The following is a 20614-nucleotide window of genomic DNA, read 5'->3' on the forward strand; positions in this document are numbered from 1 at the left end:
ATTCCTGTGTGTCAAGCTGCTATTAAAATCCAAGGAGCACATCCTTTTAGAAAGAAGATATGCTGAAGGAAAATAGTATGGTGTACTCCCTCAAGGAATGGCGGGATAAACAACGTTCTGAACAGGAAATTGGATCTATAAATGTAAAAAAGAATTTGTAAGTGGGAAAGCCTCAGGGATCTGTCTTGGGCCCTGTGTGCTTTAAAATCTTTCTAAATGTCTTGGATGAAGGAATAGAGGAGATGCTCATTAATGCTGCAGCTGAGACTAAATTAGAACGGGAAGCAAATATAGTGGAAGATGGAATCAAGATTCAGGAAGATCGTGACAGGCTGAATAACTGGGGTAAAAGTAAAAAAAAAATGAATTCCAACACACACAAGTATGAATTTATTTAGGTAGGAAAAATCAAAGGCATAATTGTAGGATGAGTGAAACTTGTCTTGGCAGTAGTTCATGCGAAGAAGATCTAGGCATCTTAGTAGTTCATACACTCACCATGACTCAGCACTGTGACGCAGCAGCTAAAATGTCAATTGCGATTTGAGGCTGCATGAGCAGAAATTGAGTGTCTAGATCTTGTGAAGTGATGGTACCATTTTGCTTTGCTTAGACCTCACTTGGAGAACTGTATTCAGTTTGGGGCACCACAGTTTAAGAAGGATGTTGAAAAACTGGAATGTGTCCAAAGTAGGCCAACAAAGATGGTAAAGGTTCTGGAGATCAATTCCTCTGTGGACAGTTTGAAGGAGTGGGTATGTTTAGCTTGGAGAGAAGGCGACTGAGAGGTGATGTGATAGATGTCACATAGAGGATGGAGCAGTTATTTTCTGTTGCCCCAGAGAGTCATACCAGAAACAACAGGTTAAATCAAAGCAAAAGAGTTGTTGCCTAAACAGTAGGAAGATGTTCCTGACAAAACATTTCGTCAGTGGAACAGGTGGTGGGCTCTTCTTCTTTGGAAGTTTTTCAGTAGAGGCTCAATGGCTATCTGTCAGCAGTGCTGATTCTATGACTCATAGTAATTCCGCACACATTGGCTAATGCACTTCCAATCCTCTTTATAGATCAGTTGGAACCGATTTTTTTGTGTGCAGAACAAAAAATCCTCCTCAAACGATCGATAAAGTGCATTGAAAGTGCATTATCCAACGTGTGCGGAATCAGCCTCAGTGTGAACTTAGGAGATCATGAGAGGGAGAACAGGAATAAATGATTCAGTGCTCTGCTCCTGAGGCTCTATCTTATTTTTATTTAATTTTTTCCAGTTTATATTCTGCCCTCCCCATAAGTGGGCTCAGGATTCCCAGTAATGCTGATAGTCGTTTTGGGATCAGGAAAGAATTTCCCTTCTGGCCAAATTCGCCAGGGACCCTGAGATTTTTTTGCCTTTCTCTGGACATAGGGCAGGTGTCACTGCTGGAGTAGATGGGATTAGCTGTAAATTTCCTTCTTTGTGCATGAGGTTGTACTTGATGACCCTTCGGAGGCCTTTCACCCAAATTTTTCTGTTTACCCTTCATGAACACTGAATACTCAAGTCTTAATGCCTCACAGTATATGACTCCAAGTGATTCCTCTTGTTATCAAGAGTTGTTAATGGCCTTTCCCCCTTAATTCTACTTTTGTTTTAAGCATTTACCAGTCTCCTCTTTATTCCAGAGGCTGATGGAACCCAGCAAAAGCCTCAGGGCGAACCACAGGAAGGGGAACTGCAGAGTAGAGGCACTGGGACAAATTGGAAGAGGGGGGATGAATTATCCCATCGACGAATCCACACAGGAGAGAAACCATATAAATGTGTGAAGTGTGGAATGTGCTTTGATGAAAGTTCACACCTTACTTCCCATCGACGAATGCACATAGCAGAGAAGTCCTATAAATATGTAGAGTGTGGGAAGAGCTTTTCTCAGAATGGAGACCTCACTGCCCATGAACAAATCTACACAGGGAAGAAAGCATATATGTGCATGGACTGTGGGAAGAGCTTTGCTTGGAATTCACAACTTACTGTCCATCAACGAATCCACACAGGGGAGAAACCACACAACTGTGTGGAGTGTGGAAAAAGCTTTGCTCAGAGATCCTACCTTAATTACCATCAACGAATCCACACAGGGGAGAAACGGTATAAATGCATACAATGTGGGAAGAGCTTTACTCACAATGCAGGACTTACTGCCCATCAACAAATTCACACAGGTGAGAAACCCTATAAATGCATGGAGTGTGGGAAGATGTTTGCCAGGACTTCAGAGCTTACTGTCCATCAACGAATCCACACAGGGGAGAAACCATATAAATGTATGGAATGTGGGAAGAGCTTTGCTCAGAGAGGAAAACTTACTGTCCATCAACGAATCCACACAGGGGAGAAACCATATCTGTGCATGGAATGTGGGAAGAGCTTTGCTCAGAGAGGACAACTTGCTGTCCATCAACGAATCCACACAGCAGAGAAACCATATAAATGCATGGAGTGTGGAAAGAGTTTTACAAACAGTGGCACCCTTACTTCCCATCAACGAATCCACAAAGGGGAGAAACCATATCTGTGCATGGATTGCGGAAAGACCTTTCACCAGCATTCACAGCTTACTGGTCATCAACGAATCCACACAAAAGAAAAACCATATAAATGTGTCGAGTGTGGGAAGAATTTTGCTGACAACAGCACACTTACTTCCCATCTACGGATCCACACCAGGGAGAAGCCATATAAATGTGTGGAGTGTGGGAAGAGCTTTGCTCATAGCTCCCAACTTACTATCCATCAACGAATCCACACAGGGGAGAAGCCATATAAATGTATGGAGTGTGGAAAGAGCTGTGCTCAGAGCTCTCACCTTACTGTCCATCGACGAATCCACACAGGAGAGAAACCATATAAATGTGTGGAGTGTGGGAAGAGCTTTGCTGACAAGAATGTTCTTACTGTCCATCAGCGAATCCACACAGGGGACAAACCATATAAATGCATAGAGTGTGGGAAGAGCTTTGTTCGGAATGCATTCCTTACTGCCCATCGACGAATTCACACAGGGGAGAAACCTTATAAATGCATGGAGTGTGGGAAGAGCTTTGCTCAGAAGGCACATCTTACTGCCCATCAACGAATCCACACAGGGGAGAAACCCTATAAATGCATAGAGTGTGGGAAGAGCTTTGCTCAGAATGCAAAGCTTACTGTCCATCGACGAATCCACACCGGGGAGAAACCATATAAACGCATGGAATATGGGAAGAGCTTTGCTCAGAGAGGACATCTTACTGTCCATCAACAAATCCACACAGGGGGGAAACCATAGAAATATGCAGAGTTTGTGGGAAGAACTTTGCTCAACGTTCACACCTTATTGCTCATCGACGAAGCCACACAGGGGAGAAGACCTATAAATGCTTGGAGTGTGGGAAGAGCTTTGCTCAGAATGCATATCTTACTACCCATCAACGAATCCACACAGGGGAGAAACCATATAAATGTGTGGAGTGTGGGACGAACTTTTCTCCGAATGTAAATCTCACTGCCCATAGAGAATTCCAAGCAAGGAAGTAACCTTATACATGTGTGTAGTGTGAAAAGAGCTTTGCTCAGAGCTGCCGCCTTACTTCCCATCAATGAATCTCCATGTTTAAAAAATCATCTTGTCACATATCAAAGAATTCAGAGAGGCGAGAAAACCTAGAAGGGCTTCTGCCAAGGTTTATGAGGGGGTTAAAGTCAGGCAACTTTCAAGGACGGTCAGGGGGGAAGGAGCACTTTTATATTGGTTTTAATTTGGAATTGTTTTGTAAACTGACTTAAACCATGTGCAAGCATGGGTGTAAAATACTTCACTGCCAAAATTATTAAATAAGAAATGCTGCCACTGTGTCAACAGCTTCAGCCATAAGCCCTGTCGCCAGGCGTCATGGAGTCCACGCAGGGGAGCAACCATGCATCACACTAAAAAGACATCAATAGGACAAATCTTAGCATCTGAAGTTTTTATGCTAAAACTGGCCTATATTTTACACCTTCTATAATTGTTTGTTCAATTCCCACCTAAAGTATTTGAAAGACAGTTTATTATAAAATGGGAGTGTTTTGATGTATGCTGTTAACACATGTTATGGAGGGGTGTCGCAGATGTTAGGGTTAATACAGGCCAGGCTATGGGACAGAGACCCTTCTGGTAGCTTTAGTAGTCCTGTGCATGAATATAGACAAATACCATGCTTCTTTGTTGCAGCAGAGTATGTTATCTTGTTGAGGCAGATGTCAGTATCAAGGGATGTACCTTGAACTGCTTTAACATAACAGTCGTGGAAAATCGAAGAGTCTGGATAATTGACGTTGCAATTCCTGAGGATGCCAGAGGTGAAGAAAAAGAACAAGCAAAAATGATTAAATATAGAGATCTGACAAAAGAAACCACCCGACTATGGAAGAAGAATGCAATTGTAGTCTCCGTTGTCATCGGGGCACTTAGAACCATCTCGAAAAACTTTGCAAATCATATGGAAAAACTATAGCTTTCTGACATAACACCTACAGAACTGCAAAAAGACGGCACTACATGGAACAGCGTACATATTACACTGACATCTGGTTGATCCTTAAGTCTCCGGTGGAAACTTGTATCAGCTTAACAAGGCCAATCAGTAACCTCTGCTTATTGTTGATTGTGTTTCGGATAATTCAAAAAACAACAACAACAGTAACAGTATCACCATTTGTTTTAAATCCTGCCCTTCAGGACAACTTAATACCACACTCAGAGCAGTTTACAAACTGTGTTATTATTATCCTCACAACAATGACCCTGTGAGGTGGGTGGAGCTGAGAAAGCTCCAAGAGAGCTGTGACTGACCCTAGGTCACCCAGCTGGCTTCAAGTGGAGTAGTGGGGAATCAAACACTGTTCCCCAGATTAGAGTCCTGCCACTCTTAACCATTACACCAAACTGGCTCTCCCAGCTGCATATCTTGCTATACAAATCACTGTGGGATGCAGTAGGGATCTTGGGTCACTGCCTGAAGCTGTGGTTAAATGTTTGAAAGCAAACAAATTGAAAGTGAACCCAGACAAGACAGAAGTGATGCTCATAGGAAAGCTAGAGACCTTGAAAGTCATTCAGCAAAAAACAGTAGAGACCCCCTCACCTCTGCAGGAGTATACCGTATACCCTGCAGCTGTGGACAAGTTTACATCGGGACCACAAAGCGTAGCATCCAGACAAGAATAAAAGAACATGAAAGACACTGCAGACTTGGACAACCTGAAAAATCAGCAGTGGCTGAACAAAGCCTAACTCAAACAGGGCACAGTATCTTATTCCAGGACACCAAAATACTGGACAACACTTCCAACTACTTTGTCAGACTGCACAGGGAAGCCATTGAAATTCACAAGCATAAGCACAACAGGAAAGAAGAAACCTTAAGAATGAACAGAGCATGGTTTCCAGTTCTGAAAAACACCAGGCTAACAAAACATTCTATCCCTGACAATAGCCCTGCAGAGAAGATTAGCACATCAAGTACCAATCCATATGCAAAAGAACATCCTCAGGATACAGTGAAGCCTCCCACCATTAGCATTCCACACCCTGGGAAACTCTTATAGGATGACTCAGCTCAACCCCACCCCTCCTGAGTAGATACAAATGACCTACATCTTTTCCACACTGTGACACTGAGAGATCTCTGTCTTTTGGTGCTACACCTCTGAAGATGCCAGCCACAGCTGCTGGCGAAACGTCAGGAACTACAATGCCAAGACCACGGCAATACAGCCCGGAAAACCCACAACAGCCATCGTTCTCCGGCCGTGAAAGCCTTGGACAATACACCTAGAAAAGCAAGTTAAGGCAGATGCAAAAAATTCTTGCCACAAACTCAGCGTAGTCTGGAAGATGACCCCCTACCTTGACACAGCCAGTCTGCCCACCTGAGTCCATGCCATGTGTGTGGAACAGGCCTATTCAAGACTTAAGCTCTTGGTTGAGATGCCTGAGCTGTGGTTCAGCTGTAAGTTGTTGTGGACCTGGTTCTGGCCTACCTGGGAAAGAATGTGCTGGCTTGTTATTTTCCAATACCTGCAGGCCCCTGCCTGTTCTCAAGAGACTCAGCCTTGACACTGGCTCTCATCATCTCTATCTTCACTCCCCGAATTTATGGCTAGCAATGCCAGTTAAGCAGGCGAGCCCTGATTGGCTCTTGGCTGATAGCGTGACATCACCAGGCCTGAAAAGATGGCTGCCTGCTACACACTGGCCCCTTCTCTAGGTATTATTCCTCTATCTCTTATCATCAAGATGCCTTGACTTGCATGGCATGGAAATGGACTCCTTTACCAAGCCTTGTCCTGAGAACCTGTCAGCAAAGAGGCTATGTCAGAGGAGCATAAGGTTGCAAGCTTTTAAGTGTTTTAGTTAGGTAGCTGTTAGCTAGGAATAGAAAGTGGTGTTTGTTTTCTCTTGCTTATTGCCTAAGAGTGCTTTATGCTCATCAAACACTCTCTGTAACTTGTATTCAATAAACTAAAAGGTATTTTGTTTCAGCCTGTGTATGGAGTCACTACTTGCAGTTCGGTACAACTCCAAAAACGAACCATGAAACTGCAAAGTCTCAGAAATAAACAGAAGAGGGGCCTTCCTACTGCCTAGGGATCTGAGGTGACTTTGTTGAGTGCCGAAAGAATGAGTTTGCAAGTCCCTGCTTCGTACACCATGATAACATCAAGACTTGACTACTGTAATGCACTCTACATAGGCCTCCCCTCTAAGTTAACTTGGAGACTTCATTTGGGACTGAACTCTATTATCAGGATTTGAGAGAAGCATGACTATTACTCCCATTCTCCTATCGCTCCGTTTGCTACCTATCCGTTACTGGGCTCAATTCAAGGAATTGCCTATCACATTCAAACTCTCCATGGCCTTGGTACAGCATATCTATGGAACTGCCTTTCTCCCTATGTTCCACCAAGGCAGCTTCACTCATCTGAACATGGGCAAAATCAACAGCTGCCTGTACGTGTGCATTCTCTGAGGTGGACCCCGCTTTATGGAATGGCCTACCAGAGGAGGTTAGAAAAGCTCCCACTCTTCTGGCAAGAGGGTTTTCTGCTCAGATGGGAGGTAAAGGTAGTCCCCTGTACAGGGACCAAGTCATTACTGACCCATAGGGGGACGTCACATCACGATGTTTTCTTGACATACTTTTTGTTATGGGGTGGTTTGCCATTGCCTTCCCCAGTCATCTACACTTTACCCCCAGGAAACCGGGGTACTCATTTTACCGACCTCGGAAGCATGGAAGGCTGAGTCAACCTTGAGCTGGCTATTTTAACCCGGCTTCCGCCAGGATCGAACTCAGGTCGGGAGCAGAGCTATGGAAGTTTCTCAGAGATACATCAGTAAAGGCATAGGGAGTAACTATAGACTGTATTATTATTTCTGTAACTATGATCCTAATGGCTAGACCCTATGTTGCTTAATATGTCCATCTTAGAATTACATATGCATTGTTTCAACAGTTTCTCTTTACATTGGATTTCTGCAGGTTTTACATCTTTCCAAATTTCATGTATATAACTTATTACATATGAACTGAAATGCCTTGAAATTGACCGTAATGACTCACACTGCGTAATTCACCTGGAGTCTCAGTGAGAAAGGGAGAATATAAATAATGTAAATAAATAAATAAATACAAATGAATAGAATTGCGAGCTCTGCCCGCCTTTCTCCACTCACTGTATTTAACAATAGTTTGATTACTGAGTGAGCAATTCTGTCTCCTGCCAAAAGAGCAGCAACTCTACCGGATGAAGCAATGGCAAGAGCTCTCATTCTTTTGTTCTCCTCTCCTCCAGTTTATAACCACAACAACCCCATGTGGTAGGTCTGTTGAGAGGATGTGACTGGCTCAGAGTCAGCCAGCACTCTGGGTACTCAGATGGGTACATGTGTCTGGACTGTGGCCTCAGAAATGCCCCCCTGAGCGAGTGCAAGTAGCTGACTGGCAACACTGGGATCAAAGTATACCAGAATCATTACAGCCCCATTTACTTACTAACTTAACCTACTTCACGTACCCCCAATCTTTTTCCCTAGCGGGGACCCAAGGTAACTTCCGTAAGTCCCCTCTCCTTGTGGGGTTAGGCTGAGTGTGTGTGGCTGGCTCAAAGTCACCCAGTTGGTCCATGGCAGATCTTAGGTCCAACACTCTAACCACTATGCCACACTGGCTCCTTACATCGCTATCCCAGATCTGGGGGAAGATGCCCACAGCTAAATGCCAAGAACACAGAATTGAACTGGATCAAAGCGAATAGAACAGAATTTCACTGGAACGAATAAAAAATATTTACAGAGCAAAGGAACATGAAGGTAGATGCAATAACACGAGCAAGCATATGCACGCACAATAGTACACTCAATCCTTATGCCTAAGAAATCTCATTAAAACGATTCTGTCTAAAAAAGGAGTAAATATGAGAATAACTAACCAAATAACGAATGTTTCTTGAAGTGGAAATCCCGGAGCATCTCATGAAAGGAGTGGCAAAAGGGGGTTGGGGGAAGACTATACCTTAGTCTTACCTGTCTTACCATAGAGTTGCAGTTTTGTAGTAATAAAGTTAAGGGGCATTGCCTTCCTCCACCCTCCAAACCCTGGCTAACACTAGTGGTGACAAAGAGAGACTCCAGCATTCTCCCTTGCAGGGTTCTTGGAAGGGGGAAAGGGGCAAGCACTTCCTAACATCAGTCCTCTGTCTGGGGCTCGCTCCCCTTCTGGGAGAGCACCTGCCTGGATTGCTTCCAGTTGGACAGGGCAGCCATCCAGACCCTGTGCGAGGAGCTCGGCCCGCTGCTACAGGGGCCAAGACCCAGTACCCAGGGCAATCCCGCCGCTGCAGAAGATGCTGCTTTTCCTCCACTTCCTGGGGACTGGGTGCTTCCAGGGCATGGTGGCAGAGGCCCTGGAGGACTCCCAGTCCTCAGCCAGCTGACACTGCCCCTAGGAGGTGGCCGACCACACCTTAGGCCCAGGATTTACTGCCTCGTCCCCACCGGGCCATCCCTGATGACACAGCATCACACCACTAGGAAAGCAGTAGCAGCTGCCAGTGGAGCCGACTTTCCAGGATGTCTTGGATGCCCTCAATAGCTCTATAACATCCTCTGGCATACTCCCAGAGGACGCAGAAGCTCCGCTAGTATCCAGCAGAAGATGCCCCTCAGGGAGCTGTGGCCGAGGACTCCACCCCACGATCATCTCTCAACCCCTGCTCCCACCCCAATAAAGATGGTTTTAACCTTCTGAGTGTCTCATGCCATTGCTTGGATGGAGCCCAGGAACTCCCTTGCGCAAGGGGTGAACCCGGTGGGTTGTGCACCATCGGGACACCCAGGGACGCCTCCCTATCATGCACCCTGGGACATGACCCTGTGTTGTATGGCAACACTCGTGTAGCCAGCTGCCTGGCAGAGGGCATGTCCCCTCAGGGGCTGTCCAACTTGAAGGGGGCAGGTGTTGGTCCAGAGGGGTCAGAGGCATTGCAACAGGCCATTCTGGGTTGGGGAGGCAACGGCCGCAACAGCTTCCTGGCATGCAGGCCGCTACTCAGAGAGCAGCCCCTACTCAGCTGCCCTCACAGCATAGGCAGTAGGCAGAGGTATTTCACCAATTGCAAACCTCTGTTTTTCCTTATGTGCCTGTCTTGCACACTTGCAAAGAGAGGCTTGGCTACAGTAGCTGCGATTCTATCAGTGGGTTTTGAAAGGCCTGTTTCTTGCATTTCTGTGAATTCTATACTATTGGAGAAACAGGCCTGTGATTTTTTAAAGTTTATTTTATTACAACAAACGACTAACAAAAGTTCACAAAAAGAAACAAAAACAGATGAATGGAAACATAGAGGGAGACATACCATTTGGACATTTTACAGAATTTCTTTAAGCTCGTTACTTAATCAATAACTCTTCCGTAATTCCCATATCTTAACATATAACTTCGACTTTCCTGCGAAAATATCTGCATTTTTATCCCCCATATTTCAGCCTCTAATTTGTTGCCAACCTTCTAACTCTAATTTTCAAATCCACAGATCATTAGCTCTGACTTCTCATTTACAGAAAGTCCGTGAAAGGTTTCCAGATCTTATCAAAACTAGCTGTTGTTTTATCCCTCAGCAACTCCGTTAATTTTGCCATTCCCACAATCTCCAACATCTTCACTAACTGCTCATCTACTGTTGGAAGTTTATTTGATTTCCAATATTGTGCATAAGTTATTCTTGCAGCTGTTGTTATGTATCTAATCAAAATTCCAAATTAATTTTCCATTGAAATATTCACTAAACTCGATAGGCACATCTCTGGCTTTAATTGTAAGTTACTCTTTAATATTTTTTGCATTGTTAGGTATAGTTGCTTCCAATACTTTTTAGCAACAGGGCAGGTCCACCACATATGGTAGAAGGAACCTTCATTTTTTGACACTTCCAACATTTATTTGACACCCCATTAAACAGCTAATTTTTGTGGGGTCATGTACCACCTATACATCATCTTGTAGAAATTCTCTTTCAAATTAGAACGTAATGTAAATTTTAGACCATAATGCCACATTTTCTCCCATTGGTCCATATGGATATTATATCCAAATTTTTTAGCCCATTTAATCATGCAGTCCTTCACTTGTATTTGTCTTTGATAATGATAGCAAGAGAGGGTTTTGTAAATGTCTCAAATCAAATGATTATCCTATATAACGACGCAAGGGTAGTTGTGAGCATGATTCAGGAGAATCTGTTTTCCCCACACAAAGAACTGAAATGATAAATATCTGAAAACTTTTCACTGTCTTCCAATTAACTTTTGATCCTTCCAGGGAAGGCCTTAAAGGCAACGATAAAATATTTGCCAAATCTTTGCAGCAGGGAGAATGCAACTTCTCTGTGGCCAGAGAAGGTAAGTGTGGAACTGCAATTCATTGAACCTGGGTAACCGTGCTCCACCCACTCCTCCCTAGGCCAGCCTCAACCACTGGGGTGGTTAGCCCGCTTGGGGGGGGGGTGAGAATCAGCAAGCTGGGTGAGCCAATTCCTCTCCTCTTTCTTACCTGTCAGTGCACCCTTGGCCCACCTTGGAGTCAGCTACCATGCAAAGCAACTTGAGTGATAGATGTGGATCGGACATTCTGAAGTTCGCTCTTCTCCCCTGAGTGAGTGCAAAGTATTCCCCAGATCTTGTACATTTCCCCCTGTGCACTCTTGCCCCACCACCTTGTGCCCCCTCTCCTGCCTGGTGTGCAAAGTCCCCACGGCAGGGAGCTCTTGGGCAGGGCCTCTGGCCATGCATCCACTTACCTTGGGCCATGGCCGCCCTGCCCGGGGTTGGGGTGGAGTGGGAGTGCATGGTGGGACTGGCAGGGGCAAGGTAAGGACTATGGGAGCACCCCCCCCCCAAATTTCAGGCCAGGGGACTTGGCAAACCTACTGGTATTTGTTTAAATTTGTTTAATTTCATGGTATTCCAAGACCTTTTAGGCAGGGAAAGGGAAAATAAACTAGTGATATTTCAGTGTTTTCATTTCTAAAATATTGTTCTGCAGTGTCTTTAACACATCCCACTGATTTTTGCAGTACCACTATTTGTTTAATGCCTGTTCTGGCCAGTACTGGCTTTTTCGAAGTCCCCAGGGAGGAGGGAGAAATGTACTTGAAATTGATTGTACTAATCTCATACTGTGGAATCCACCTTGAGTCTCAGTGAGAAAGGCGGACTACAAATGACAAACATAAATAAATATAACAGAGCGAATGGCCACTTTCAAGACTTCCCCTTATGTATGCATGGGAGGCTGGGGTCAGCCTGTGAAGTGGGGAGGGGAATTCTCTTTCCCCCCCTCCCCAAATATTCCTGGATTTCCATTCAGGGGCAGAAACGGAGTCAGGTTTTCTTTTGCAAAATGGTACAGAAGTTCGAGCGGTTCTAATGATTGCCTCTTTATTTTGTTTCAATGTAAAAATAAATACATCCTCGTTCAGGGCAGATGCACAAGTGGGTCCTTTGTGCTGTCTGGAGAGTCAAGCTAAGAGTTAAAGGGAAGGAGTCTCGGTTCCTAGAGAGGCCATGAGAAAGCAAGTCACCTGACTTGCCTCAGTCACTTCCTGTGTTAAGTGGAAAAGGGGAGGAGAGGCAGCACTGGAGGACTTTTTAAAAAGAGGTAAGCAATGGACAAATATTTCCTTTGCAAAATGCCTCCCTGCTATTGGCCTGAGTAGCCAGAGGGCTCCATTGACCCCCAGGGCTTTCCTTCCTGCTCTCTGGCAGCTCCTCTTCCCTGGGGGTGGAGCGGAGTCCTTCTTGCAAGAAGGGATGCTTCTCCTGCTGTTTTTTCTCTGCGTTGGGCTCTTGCCTGCAACCTCTAGCAAAATAGCCTTTCTTTTGGTACCTCTTTATTTTATTTTATTTGTTGTACATAATTTATAGTCTGCCTTTTCTCATGAGACTCGAGGCAGATTACACAGTGCAAGCCAATATGATCAATTGCTGAGACATTCAATAAACAATGCAATAGAAATTTGAAATTTGAAGAAGCAGAAATCTGACACAGAGCCGAAACAATGTTGAAACAAAACATAAGTCAAGGGATATAACGTATTAACAATGTGTAGCAGCTATCTAATAGGAGCATTATTACAGCAAAAGGCATTACACAGTGGTATAAACTACAGTCCCCATCCCTTTACCAACACATTTGTGAATTACTGTCCAGCCCTATTGCCTGAGTAAAAAGCCCTCTTTACATGTTCATCATCTGTAGGCAACAGGAGAAGACACATTCTGGCCGTGTTATGTAAGCATAAAGAAAAAGTCTCTCTCCTTCCCCACCCCTGCCAGCCCTGGTAAGTTGTGACCAAAGAGGGAGATACGTGATCAAGAAGCAGCCACGTGTTGATGCAAAAATTTGATTCCAAAACACAGCTCCTCATAGATCCTAGGGATTTTTCCATGGGGTCCCCCAAACTCACAGGGCCATGGGCTTGTTGAGTGATATAGTGAGTTTTGGGGGACCTCATGTTAAAATGGTGAGGATCCATGAGGATTCTTGAATTCTTGTTTTTAAGCTGTGATGTGTTTAGTCTGTGCCAGCAAGGGGGCAGGGGATGCCTTTGACTAATCTTATGTCTTCACGTGTATAACAATTTGAGTAATAGTGGACAAGTGTAGATTTTGCTGATTTTCAGTCTGGCACCTGCAGAAGGCCCTGCTCAGAGGAGCAAAGCTGCTGTGGTGGGGCAATGATAGAGACGCCGTCCCGTAATTCTTTCCCTAAGCCTGGCACTGCTGTAGTGCAGTCATATTCCCACGTGACTTTCCTGATTTTTCTTGCTGTTCTGGAATAGTAAACCTGCATTTTTGAAGGGTTCCCCTCTTCATTCGTCTATAGCTTACTGAAGGCGGAATGCTGCCTGCAGACCTAGCACGCCTTTTCCCGGGAAACAAATCTGCAGTCTTGCAGGTGACTTCTGTAGCCTGGCGCACTTTGATTTCCTTTGCTAATGCAAGATCTTTGGCTTCTAGAATTTTGCCTGTCCTTTTAAAATTACGCACACCTCAAGCAATCTGATCCATGCTTAATGATCCTTTCTTAAGCCCTCCAGAGTCACGTGTCAGTCTTGGGTTTCTCAAATGAGCCACCGAACTCTGAAAAATCTCTACTTGCCTTTGCTTCCTTGTATGCCAAAAGTATTTGTTTATTGAGACAATTTTTGTGCTTCCTCTCGTTTGCGTGCGTGTGTAACCTACTCTTTGCAGAAGATCATAGATCCAGCAGCTGCCTTGAAAAAAGTATCTGGCAGAGGAGGAAGGCGATCCACTGGTGCAGGTGGAGGCTGTTTGGAGAGGAAGGGAGGATGAAGGGAGAAGTAAACTCAGTCAGTCCAGAATCAAGAAAAGGCCCTGATGCCATGGAGGATGGGAGCAGAAGGGAACTGTGGGAAGGAACCTTGCAGAGGAGCCTGGGAGAGGATTTTCCCCACTTCAGGCACTTCCGTTACCAGGAGGCTGAAGGGCCCCGAAAGGTCTGCAGCCAACTCCACCGCCTTTGCCTCCAGTGGCTGAAGCCAGAAAGGCACAGCAAGAAGGAGATCCTGGACCTGGTGATCCTGGACCGGTTCCTGACCATCCTGCCCCCGAAGATAGAGAGCTGGGTCAGGGAATGTGGACCGGAGAGCAGTTCCCAGGCGGTGGCCCTGGCAGAAGGGTTCCTCCTGAGCCACGCAGATGACAAGAATCCAGACCAGGAGGTAAGAGGGATTCCTCTAGGTAGTATGTGGGGCACAGGATATGATCAGAGATATCGTCAAAATCCATACAGATGGCCCCAACTTTTTCAGACCCCACCCCCATCGTAAAACGGTTCTTTTTCTCAATAGTTTCCCCTTTGTGGGATCCCTGCTTCTCTTTCAGGTGCAGGAAAGCATCAACTGTTGCCTCGGAGCAGCTTTTCTAGGTAAGATCAGAAGGGCTGTCCTACCCACTCGATGGCCTCTTTGAGTTTAGGTGGGCTGCTTTTATTCCCCTGTGTTTGCATATAAAAAAAATACGACAAAAACATTTCAGGTCCACTTCACCTCACCTTTGTGTCAGCAGTCATGCTGCTGAGAAGAAAGGTGCCTCCGAATGTGAAAAAATGATGATTAATGTAAATTAATGTTAAAAATTGGGAAGATGGTGTGTGGGGCCAATAAGAAGAGGAACAAAATTATAAGCCTTGAGGGAATCTTATGCTGTAGTTGTTCTGGGGGACTTCAACATCCATCGAGAGGCTACCTTGTTGGGATCAGTTCAGGTTTTCAGGCCTCTATGGCAACCATGGGCCTATCTCAGGTAATAAAAAGCCCCACAAGGCAGTGTCAACAGTGTTCTATTCCTAGATGTCGTATATAAAGTGGCAGATAACAAATTAGGTGTAATGCCATATCGGAAGCCCACTGATCGTTCGGTTTATTTAAATTACAGCTCATTTCATAGACCACAGCTTAAGCGCAATATTCCTTATGGGCAGTTTTTGCGCGTTAAGCGCAATTCATCGCTAGTGGGGGACTTTAAGAGAGAGGCAAGGAGACTGAGTAAAGCATTTGTTGCCAGGGGATATCCGAGCCAAGTAGTGAGACGTGCTTTAAGTAGAGCAGATGCAGTCCCTCGAGAGTCATTGTTGAAATTGACCAACAATAGAGAAAAAGGAGGTCCGGGATTAACATGGGCACTTGAGTACTCCAATCTCTCGAGAGGTATAGTAAACATCATTAAGAAGAACTGGCACATTTTGAACGACATATCGGGCTGTGAAATTCCCCTAAAAATTGGCTATAGGCGCACAAAAAATCTTGGGGATCTCCTTGTTCATTCCGATTACTATAAGAAAGAGACCCAGCATAACTTACCTAGGGGACACTTTGCTTGCGGTCACTGCAACCTCTGTGACCTATGTGTCCCCATTTCATCATTTATTCATCCGGTGACCAAGCGACCATTGTATTCTAATAGCTACTCGATGTGCTCCACTGATAATGTGGTCTATATTATTAAATGTTCGTGCGCTTTAAATTATGTAGGCAGCACCACGCGATCGATCAGGGTGCGTATACAGGAGCACCTTTCAAAAATTAGAACTAAGAATATGACAGCACCTCTGGTAGAGCATTTTTCCGCCAGCACAACAACGAACGGGAATTGAGCTACTCTGTATTAGAGGTTATAAGATCCAGTTGTAGTGGGAAGGTGGAATTGTTAAGGGCAGAAGCCAAATGGATATTTAGAATGGATAGCTTGGCCCCTAAGGGTCTCAATAGTGAAATAAATTGGGCGTCTTTTCTTTAGAGCTTAACAGTATCCATTCCCGTATTTAAGGAATCAGTATCCATTCCCGTATTTAAGGAATGGGTCTCCAAGAGGGAGTACCCGTGCTTTATCATTTTGCACAGACAAAGAGTAGGAAATACAGTCCTGGTGATTAGTGGAATGAGATTATACGATTATGTCAGTATATTTTCTATAGGTATTTGCGAATAGGTAACTGTGTTATATTGAGGAACAGTGGCTTGTAACATTTGTATCATTACAGTTGGTATTTTTGGCTGAATATAACATTGGCTGTGAAGAAGAACTGCCGAAACGAGCTATGTAGGAAGCTGGCGGGCTCGTTGCCAACCTCCCGGCCAACCGTTTGGGTGCATTCCAGCCCTCTGAGCCATTGCTTCCAGGATGAATGTTATTGGTTGAAGACGGGGAGGCTTCTGTCTTGCAACCTCTTGCCATATCAGCCGCTGAGCTGTTGGAATCTATTTCGATATATTTTCCATCAAGGACTATTCAATTGAAACAACGTATTTATTGCTTTCACTGTATATAAGTTGTTTACATTGATTATAGAAACGTGTTTAATTATTGTATTCACTGTATATAAGTTGTTTTCAATGATTATAGAGATATATATTTGTACACCTTGTAGTGTTTTTTCTGTGGGTTCCTAGGGTTTCCTTCTTGGTGTCTGATTTGGGCGGAACCCTTCCGCAATTTTTTGATTGTAGTGTAGTCTTATATGTGGTACTGGACTCATGCTCTCGATGTGGTGTTTTGCTCTGGGCAGGAGGATGGTGATGTGAAGGTGGGGAGACTAAAGATGGTCCCATTCTCATGGACAGATCACTACTTGCTGGGATTTAGGCTTGCAGGGATACCAAGACTGCACAACCTGTGTTTTGCCCTCATCTAAGGAAGCCTACACAGGACCCAGAATTTCTCAATCAACGACTCTCAAATGTTCCTTTCTAGAGCAAGGTGATAGAGCACGTGGTTGGTGGAGAACTGCAAGCTTTTCAGGATGAGGCCAATAGATCAGATCCTATCCAGTCTGGTTTTAGGCTTGGTCATGGAACTGATGGATGACCTGCTCTGGGAGATGGACAAAAGAATCGCCGCCCAGCAAAGTAGGCAGTGTTATTTCACTAATTGTATGCCTGTGTTTTTCCTTATGTGCCTGTCTTGCACACTTGCAAAGAGAGGCTTGGCTACAGTAGCTGCGATTCTATCAGTGGTGTTCGAACAGCCTGTTCCTCACATTTCTGTGAATTCTATACTGTTGGAGAAACAGGCCAGTATTTGTCTTTGATAACAATAGCAAGAGAGAGTTTTCTAAATGTCTGGAATCAAACAATTATCCTGTATAAGCATGCAAGGGGAGTTGTGAGCTTAATCCAGGAGAATCTATTTTCCCCACGCAAAGAACTGAAATACTAAATACCTGAAAACCTTTCACTGTCTTCCAATTATCTTTTGATGCTTCCAGGGGAGGCCTTGAAACCAACAATAAAATATTTGCCAGATCTCTGCAGCAGAGACAATGCAACTTCTCTGTGGCCAGAGCAGGTAAGTGTGGGACTTTGTGTACCACCCACCCTTCCCTAGCCTAGGAAGAACAACTTGCTCCCCTTTCATTGGCTTCTATCTGTCCGTTCGTTAGAAGGAAAAGGGAAAGGTCTGCTGGAAGTTTGAATGCTGCAAAGAAGCTTCTACTTATAGCCATTTCAACTTCATAAGGGGAAGATTTGTTCTATTGTCTGAGTAGATAGAGGAGTTTCTTTTTTCCTCTTTTCAGCATCTGGTAAGCTTCGAGGAGGTGTCTGTTCATTTCACTGAGGAGGAGTGGGCTTTACTGGATGCGGAAAAAAGAAGCCTTCACAAGGAAGTCATGGAGGAGAATTTTCAGAATGTGGCCTCTCTGGGTAAGGGCCCCCTTTCCCTTCCTTCCCAGCTGCTGAAGCCAGAAATCGCTCCTTTTACGAAGGACTCTCGTAGGGCCCTTCAGATGGAGATTCTGAATAGATGAGTGGGGTGGCTCCACATGCAGGCAAATGAGGGACTTCTGCATATCTAGTGTACTACCCAACTATTCATTTGTAAGCTAAAATAGTGGTTTGTAAACTCAGAGGAACACTACATGGGATATCAACAGGGTCTTCTAATGGGCCTTGCAGTGCAACCAAGGAAGCCAGCATTTTAAATAACAAAGATAATATTATTTGGATTTTGCTTTGCTTAGACCTCACTTGGAGAACTATGTTCAGTTTGGGGCACCACAGTTTAAGAAGGATGTTGAAAAACTGGAATGTGTCCAAAGTAGGCCAACAAAGATGGTGAAGGTTCTGGAGATCAAGTCCTATGTGGACGGTTTGAAGGAGTGGGTATGTTTAGCTTGGAGAGAAGGCGACTGAGAGGTGATATGATAGCTGTCACATAGAGGATGGAGCAGAGTTATTTTCTGTTGCCCCAGATAGTCAGACCAGAAACAACAGGTTAAATGAAAGCAAAAGAGTTGTTGGCTAAACAGTAGGAAGATGTTCCTGACATAACATTTCCTCAGTGGAACAGGTGGTGGGCTCTTCTTCTTTGGAAGTTTTTCAGTAGAGGCTCAATGGCTATCTGTCAGCAGTGCTGATTCTATGACTCATAGTGATTCCGCACACATTGGATAATGCACTACCAATCCTCTTTATAGATCAGTTGGAACGGATTTTTTGTGTGCAGTAGTGCACACAAATGCACACAAAGTGCATTGAAAGTGCATTATCCAACGTGTGCGGAATCAGCCTCAGTGTGACCTTAGGAGATCATGAGCAGGGGGAACAGGAATAAATGATTCAGTGCTCTCCTCCTCAGGCTCTATCTTATTTTTATTTATTTTTTTTCCAGTTTATATTCTGCCCTCCCCATAAGTGGGCTCAGGGTTCCCAGTAATGTTGATAGCCGTTTTGGGATCAGGAAAGAATTTCCCTTCTGGCCAAATTTGCCAGGGACCCTGAGGTTTTTTTGCCTTCCTCTGGACTTAGGGCAGGTGTCACTGCTGGAGTAGATGGGATTCGCTGTAAATTTCCTTCTTTGTGCATGAGGTTCTGCTTGATGACCCTTTGGAGCCCTTTCACCCATATTTTTCTGTTTACCCTTCATGAACACTGAATACTCAAGTCTTAATGCCTCACAGTATATGACTCCAAGTGATTCCTCTTGTTATCAAGAGTTGTTAATGGCCTTTCCCCCTTGATTCTACTTTTGTTTTAAGCATTTACCAGTCTCCTCTTTATTCCAGAGGCTGATGGAACCCAGCAAAAGCCTCAGGGTGAACCACAGGAAGGGGAACTGCAGAGGAGAGGCACTGGGACAAATTGGAAGAGGGGGGATGAATTATCCCATCGACGAATCCACACAGGAGAGAAACCATATAAATGTGTGAAGTGTGGAATGTGCTTTGATGAAAGCTCACACCTTACTTCCCATCGATGTATGCACATACCAGAGAAGTCCTATAAATATGTAGAGTGTGGGAAGAGCTTTTCTCAGAATGGAGACTTCACTGCCCATCAACAAATCTTCACAGGGAAGAAAGCATATATGTGCATGGACTGTGGGAAGAGCTTTGCTTGGAATTCAAAACGTACTGTCCATCAACGAATCCACACAGGGGAGAAACCACACAACTGTGTGGAGTGTGGAAAAAGCTTTGCTCAGAGATCCTACCTTAATTACCATCAACAAATCCACACAGGGCAGAAACTGTATAAATGCATGGAATGTGGGAAGAGCTTTGCTCGGAGAGGAAGACTTACTGTCCATCAACGAATCCACACAGGGGAGAAACCATATCTGTGCATGGAATGTGGGAAGAGCTTTGCTCAGAGAGGACAACTTACTGTTCATCAACGAATCCACACAGCAGAGAAACCATATAAATGCATGGAGTGTGGAAAGAGTTTTACAAACAGTGGCAACCTTACTTCCCATCAACGAATCCACACAGGGCAGAAACGGTATAAATGCATGCAATGTGGGAAGAGCTTTACTCAGAATGCAGGACTTACTGCCCATCAACAAATTCACACAGGTGAGAAACCCTATAAATGCATGGAATGTGGGAAGATGTTTGCCAGGACTTCAGAGCTTACTGTCCATCAACGAATCCACACAGGGGAGAAACCATATAAATGCATGGAATGTGGGAAGAGCTTTGCTCAGAGAGGAAAACTTACTGTCCATCAACGAATCCACACAGGGGAGAAACCATATCTGTGCATGGAATGTGGGAAGAGCTTTGCTCAGAGAGGAAAACTTACTGTCCATCAACGAATCCACACAGGGGAGAAACCATATCTGTGCATGGAATGTGGGAAGAGCTTTGCTCAGAGTGGACAACTTACTGTCCATCAACGAATCCACACAGGGGAGAAACCATATCTGTGCATGGATTGCGGAAAGACCTTTCCCCGGCGTTCACACCTTACTGGTCATCAACGAATCCACACAAGAGAAAAACCATATAAATGTGTCGAGTGTGGGAAGAATTTTTCTGACAACAGCATACTCACTTCCCATCAACGGATCCACACCAGGGAGAAGCCATATAAATGTGTGGAGTGCGGGAAGAGCTTTGCTCATAACTCCCAACTTACTGTCCATCAACGAATCCACACAGGGGAGTGTTGATATCTAAGTGTCAAAAGCCAGTGTGCAGAGGCTTTAGATCAGAACGATCAGTATGACAGGTAGACACATCAGGT

General features: G+C 44.6%; 2 protein-coding genes across 3 annotated transcripts in view; both read left to right on the forward strand.

The window, feature by feature from the left end:
* The window catches only part of LOC129324297 (zinc finger protein 420-like), a 35351-nt gene extending 29566 nt beyond the window's left edge, over positions 1-5785 (forward strand). The window contains exons 7-8 of the mRNA XM_054971466.1: positions 1960-3304; positions 3391-5785. Of these exons, the coding sequence (XP_054827441.1) occupies positions 1960-3304; positions 3391-3556 (1511 nt within the window). The 3' untranslated portion in view covers positions 3557-5785. The remainder of the gene's footprint in view (positions 1-1959; positions 3305-3390) is intronic.
* Positions 5786-12175: 6390 nt separating this feature from the next.
* Positions 12176-20564, forward strand: LOC129324290 (zinc finger protein OZF-like). 2 transcript variants are annotated; one of them, XM_054971459.1, is made up of 6 exons: positions 12176-12222; positions 13818-14308; positions 14472-14514; positions 16129-17432; positions 17662-17788; positions 19150-20564. In XM_054971459.1, the coding sequence occupies exons 4-6, from the start codon at positions 17343-17345 to the stop codon at positions 20538-20540; spliced, it is 1608 nt and encodes a 535-aa protein (XP_054827434.1). In that variant the 5' UTR covers positions 12176-12222; positions 13818-14308; positions 14472-14514; positions 16129-17342; the 3' UTR covers positions 20541-20564. The 2 variants fall into 2 exon arrangements, with proteins under 2 accessions (XP_054827434.1, XP_054827435.1); XM_054971460.1 differs by lacking the exon at positions 12176-12222 and having other exon boundaries at positions 13206-14308.
* The last annotated feature ends 50 nt before the right edge of the window (positions 20565-20614 follow it).

The sequence above is a fragment of the Eublepharis macularius genome, chromosome 2 (assembly GCF_028583425.1).
Source record: "Eublepharis macularius isolate TG4126 chromosome 2, MPM_Emac_v1.0, whole genome shotgun sequence".
NCBI classification, from domain to species: Eukaryota; Metazoa; Chordata; class Lepidosauria; order Squamata; family Eublepharidae; genus Eublepharis; species Eublepharis macularius.

Coding starts and splice junctions, on each gene's coding strand:
- LOC129324290 (XM_054971459.1), top strand. CDS start 17,343: ATGCTTCCAGGGGAGGCCTTGAAACCAACAATAAAATATTTGCCAGAT. Junction 17,433..17,661: donor CTTCTCTGTGGCCAGAGCAG/GTAAGTGTGGGA, acceptor TCCTCTTTTCAG/CATCTGGTAAGCTTCGAGGA. Junction 17,789..19,149: donor TCAGAATGTGGCCTCTCTGG/GTAAGGGCCCCC, acceptor TCTTTATTCCAG/AGGCTGATGGAACCCAGCAA.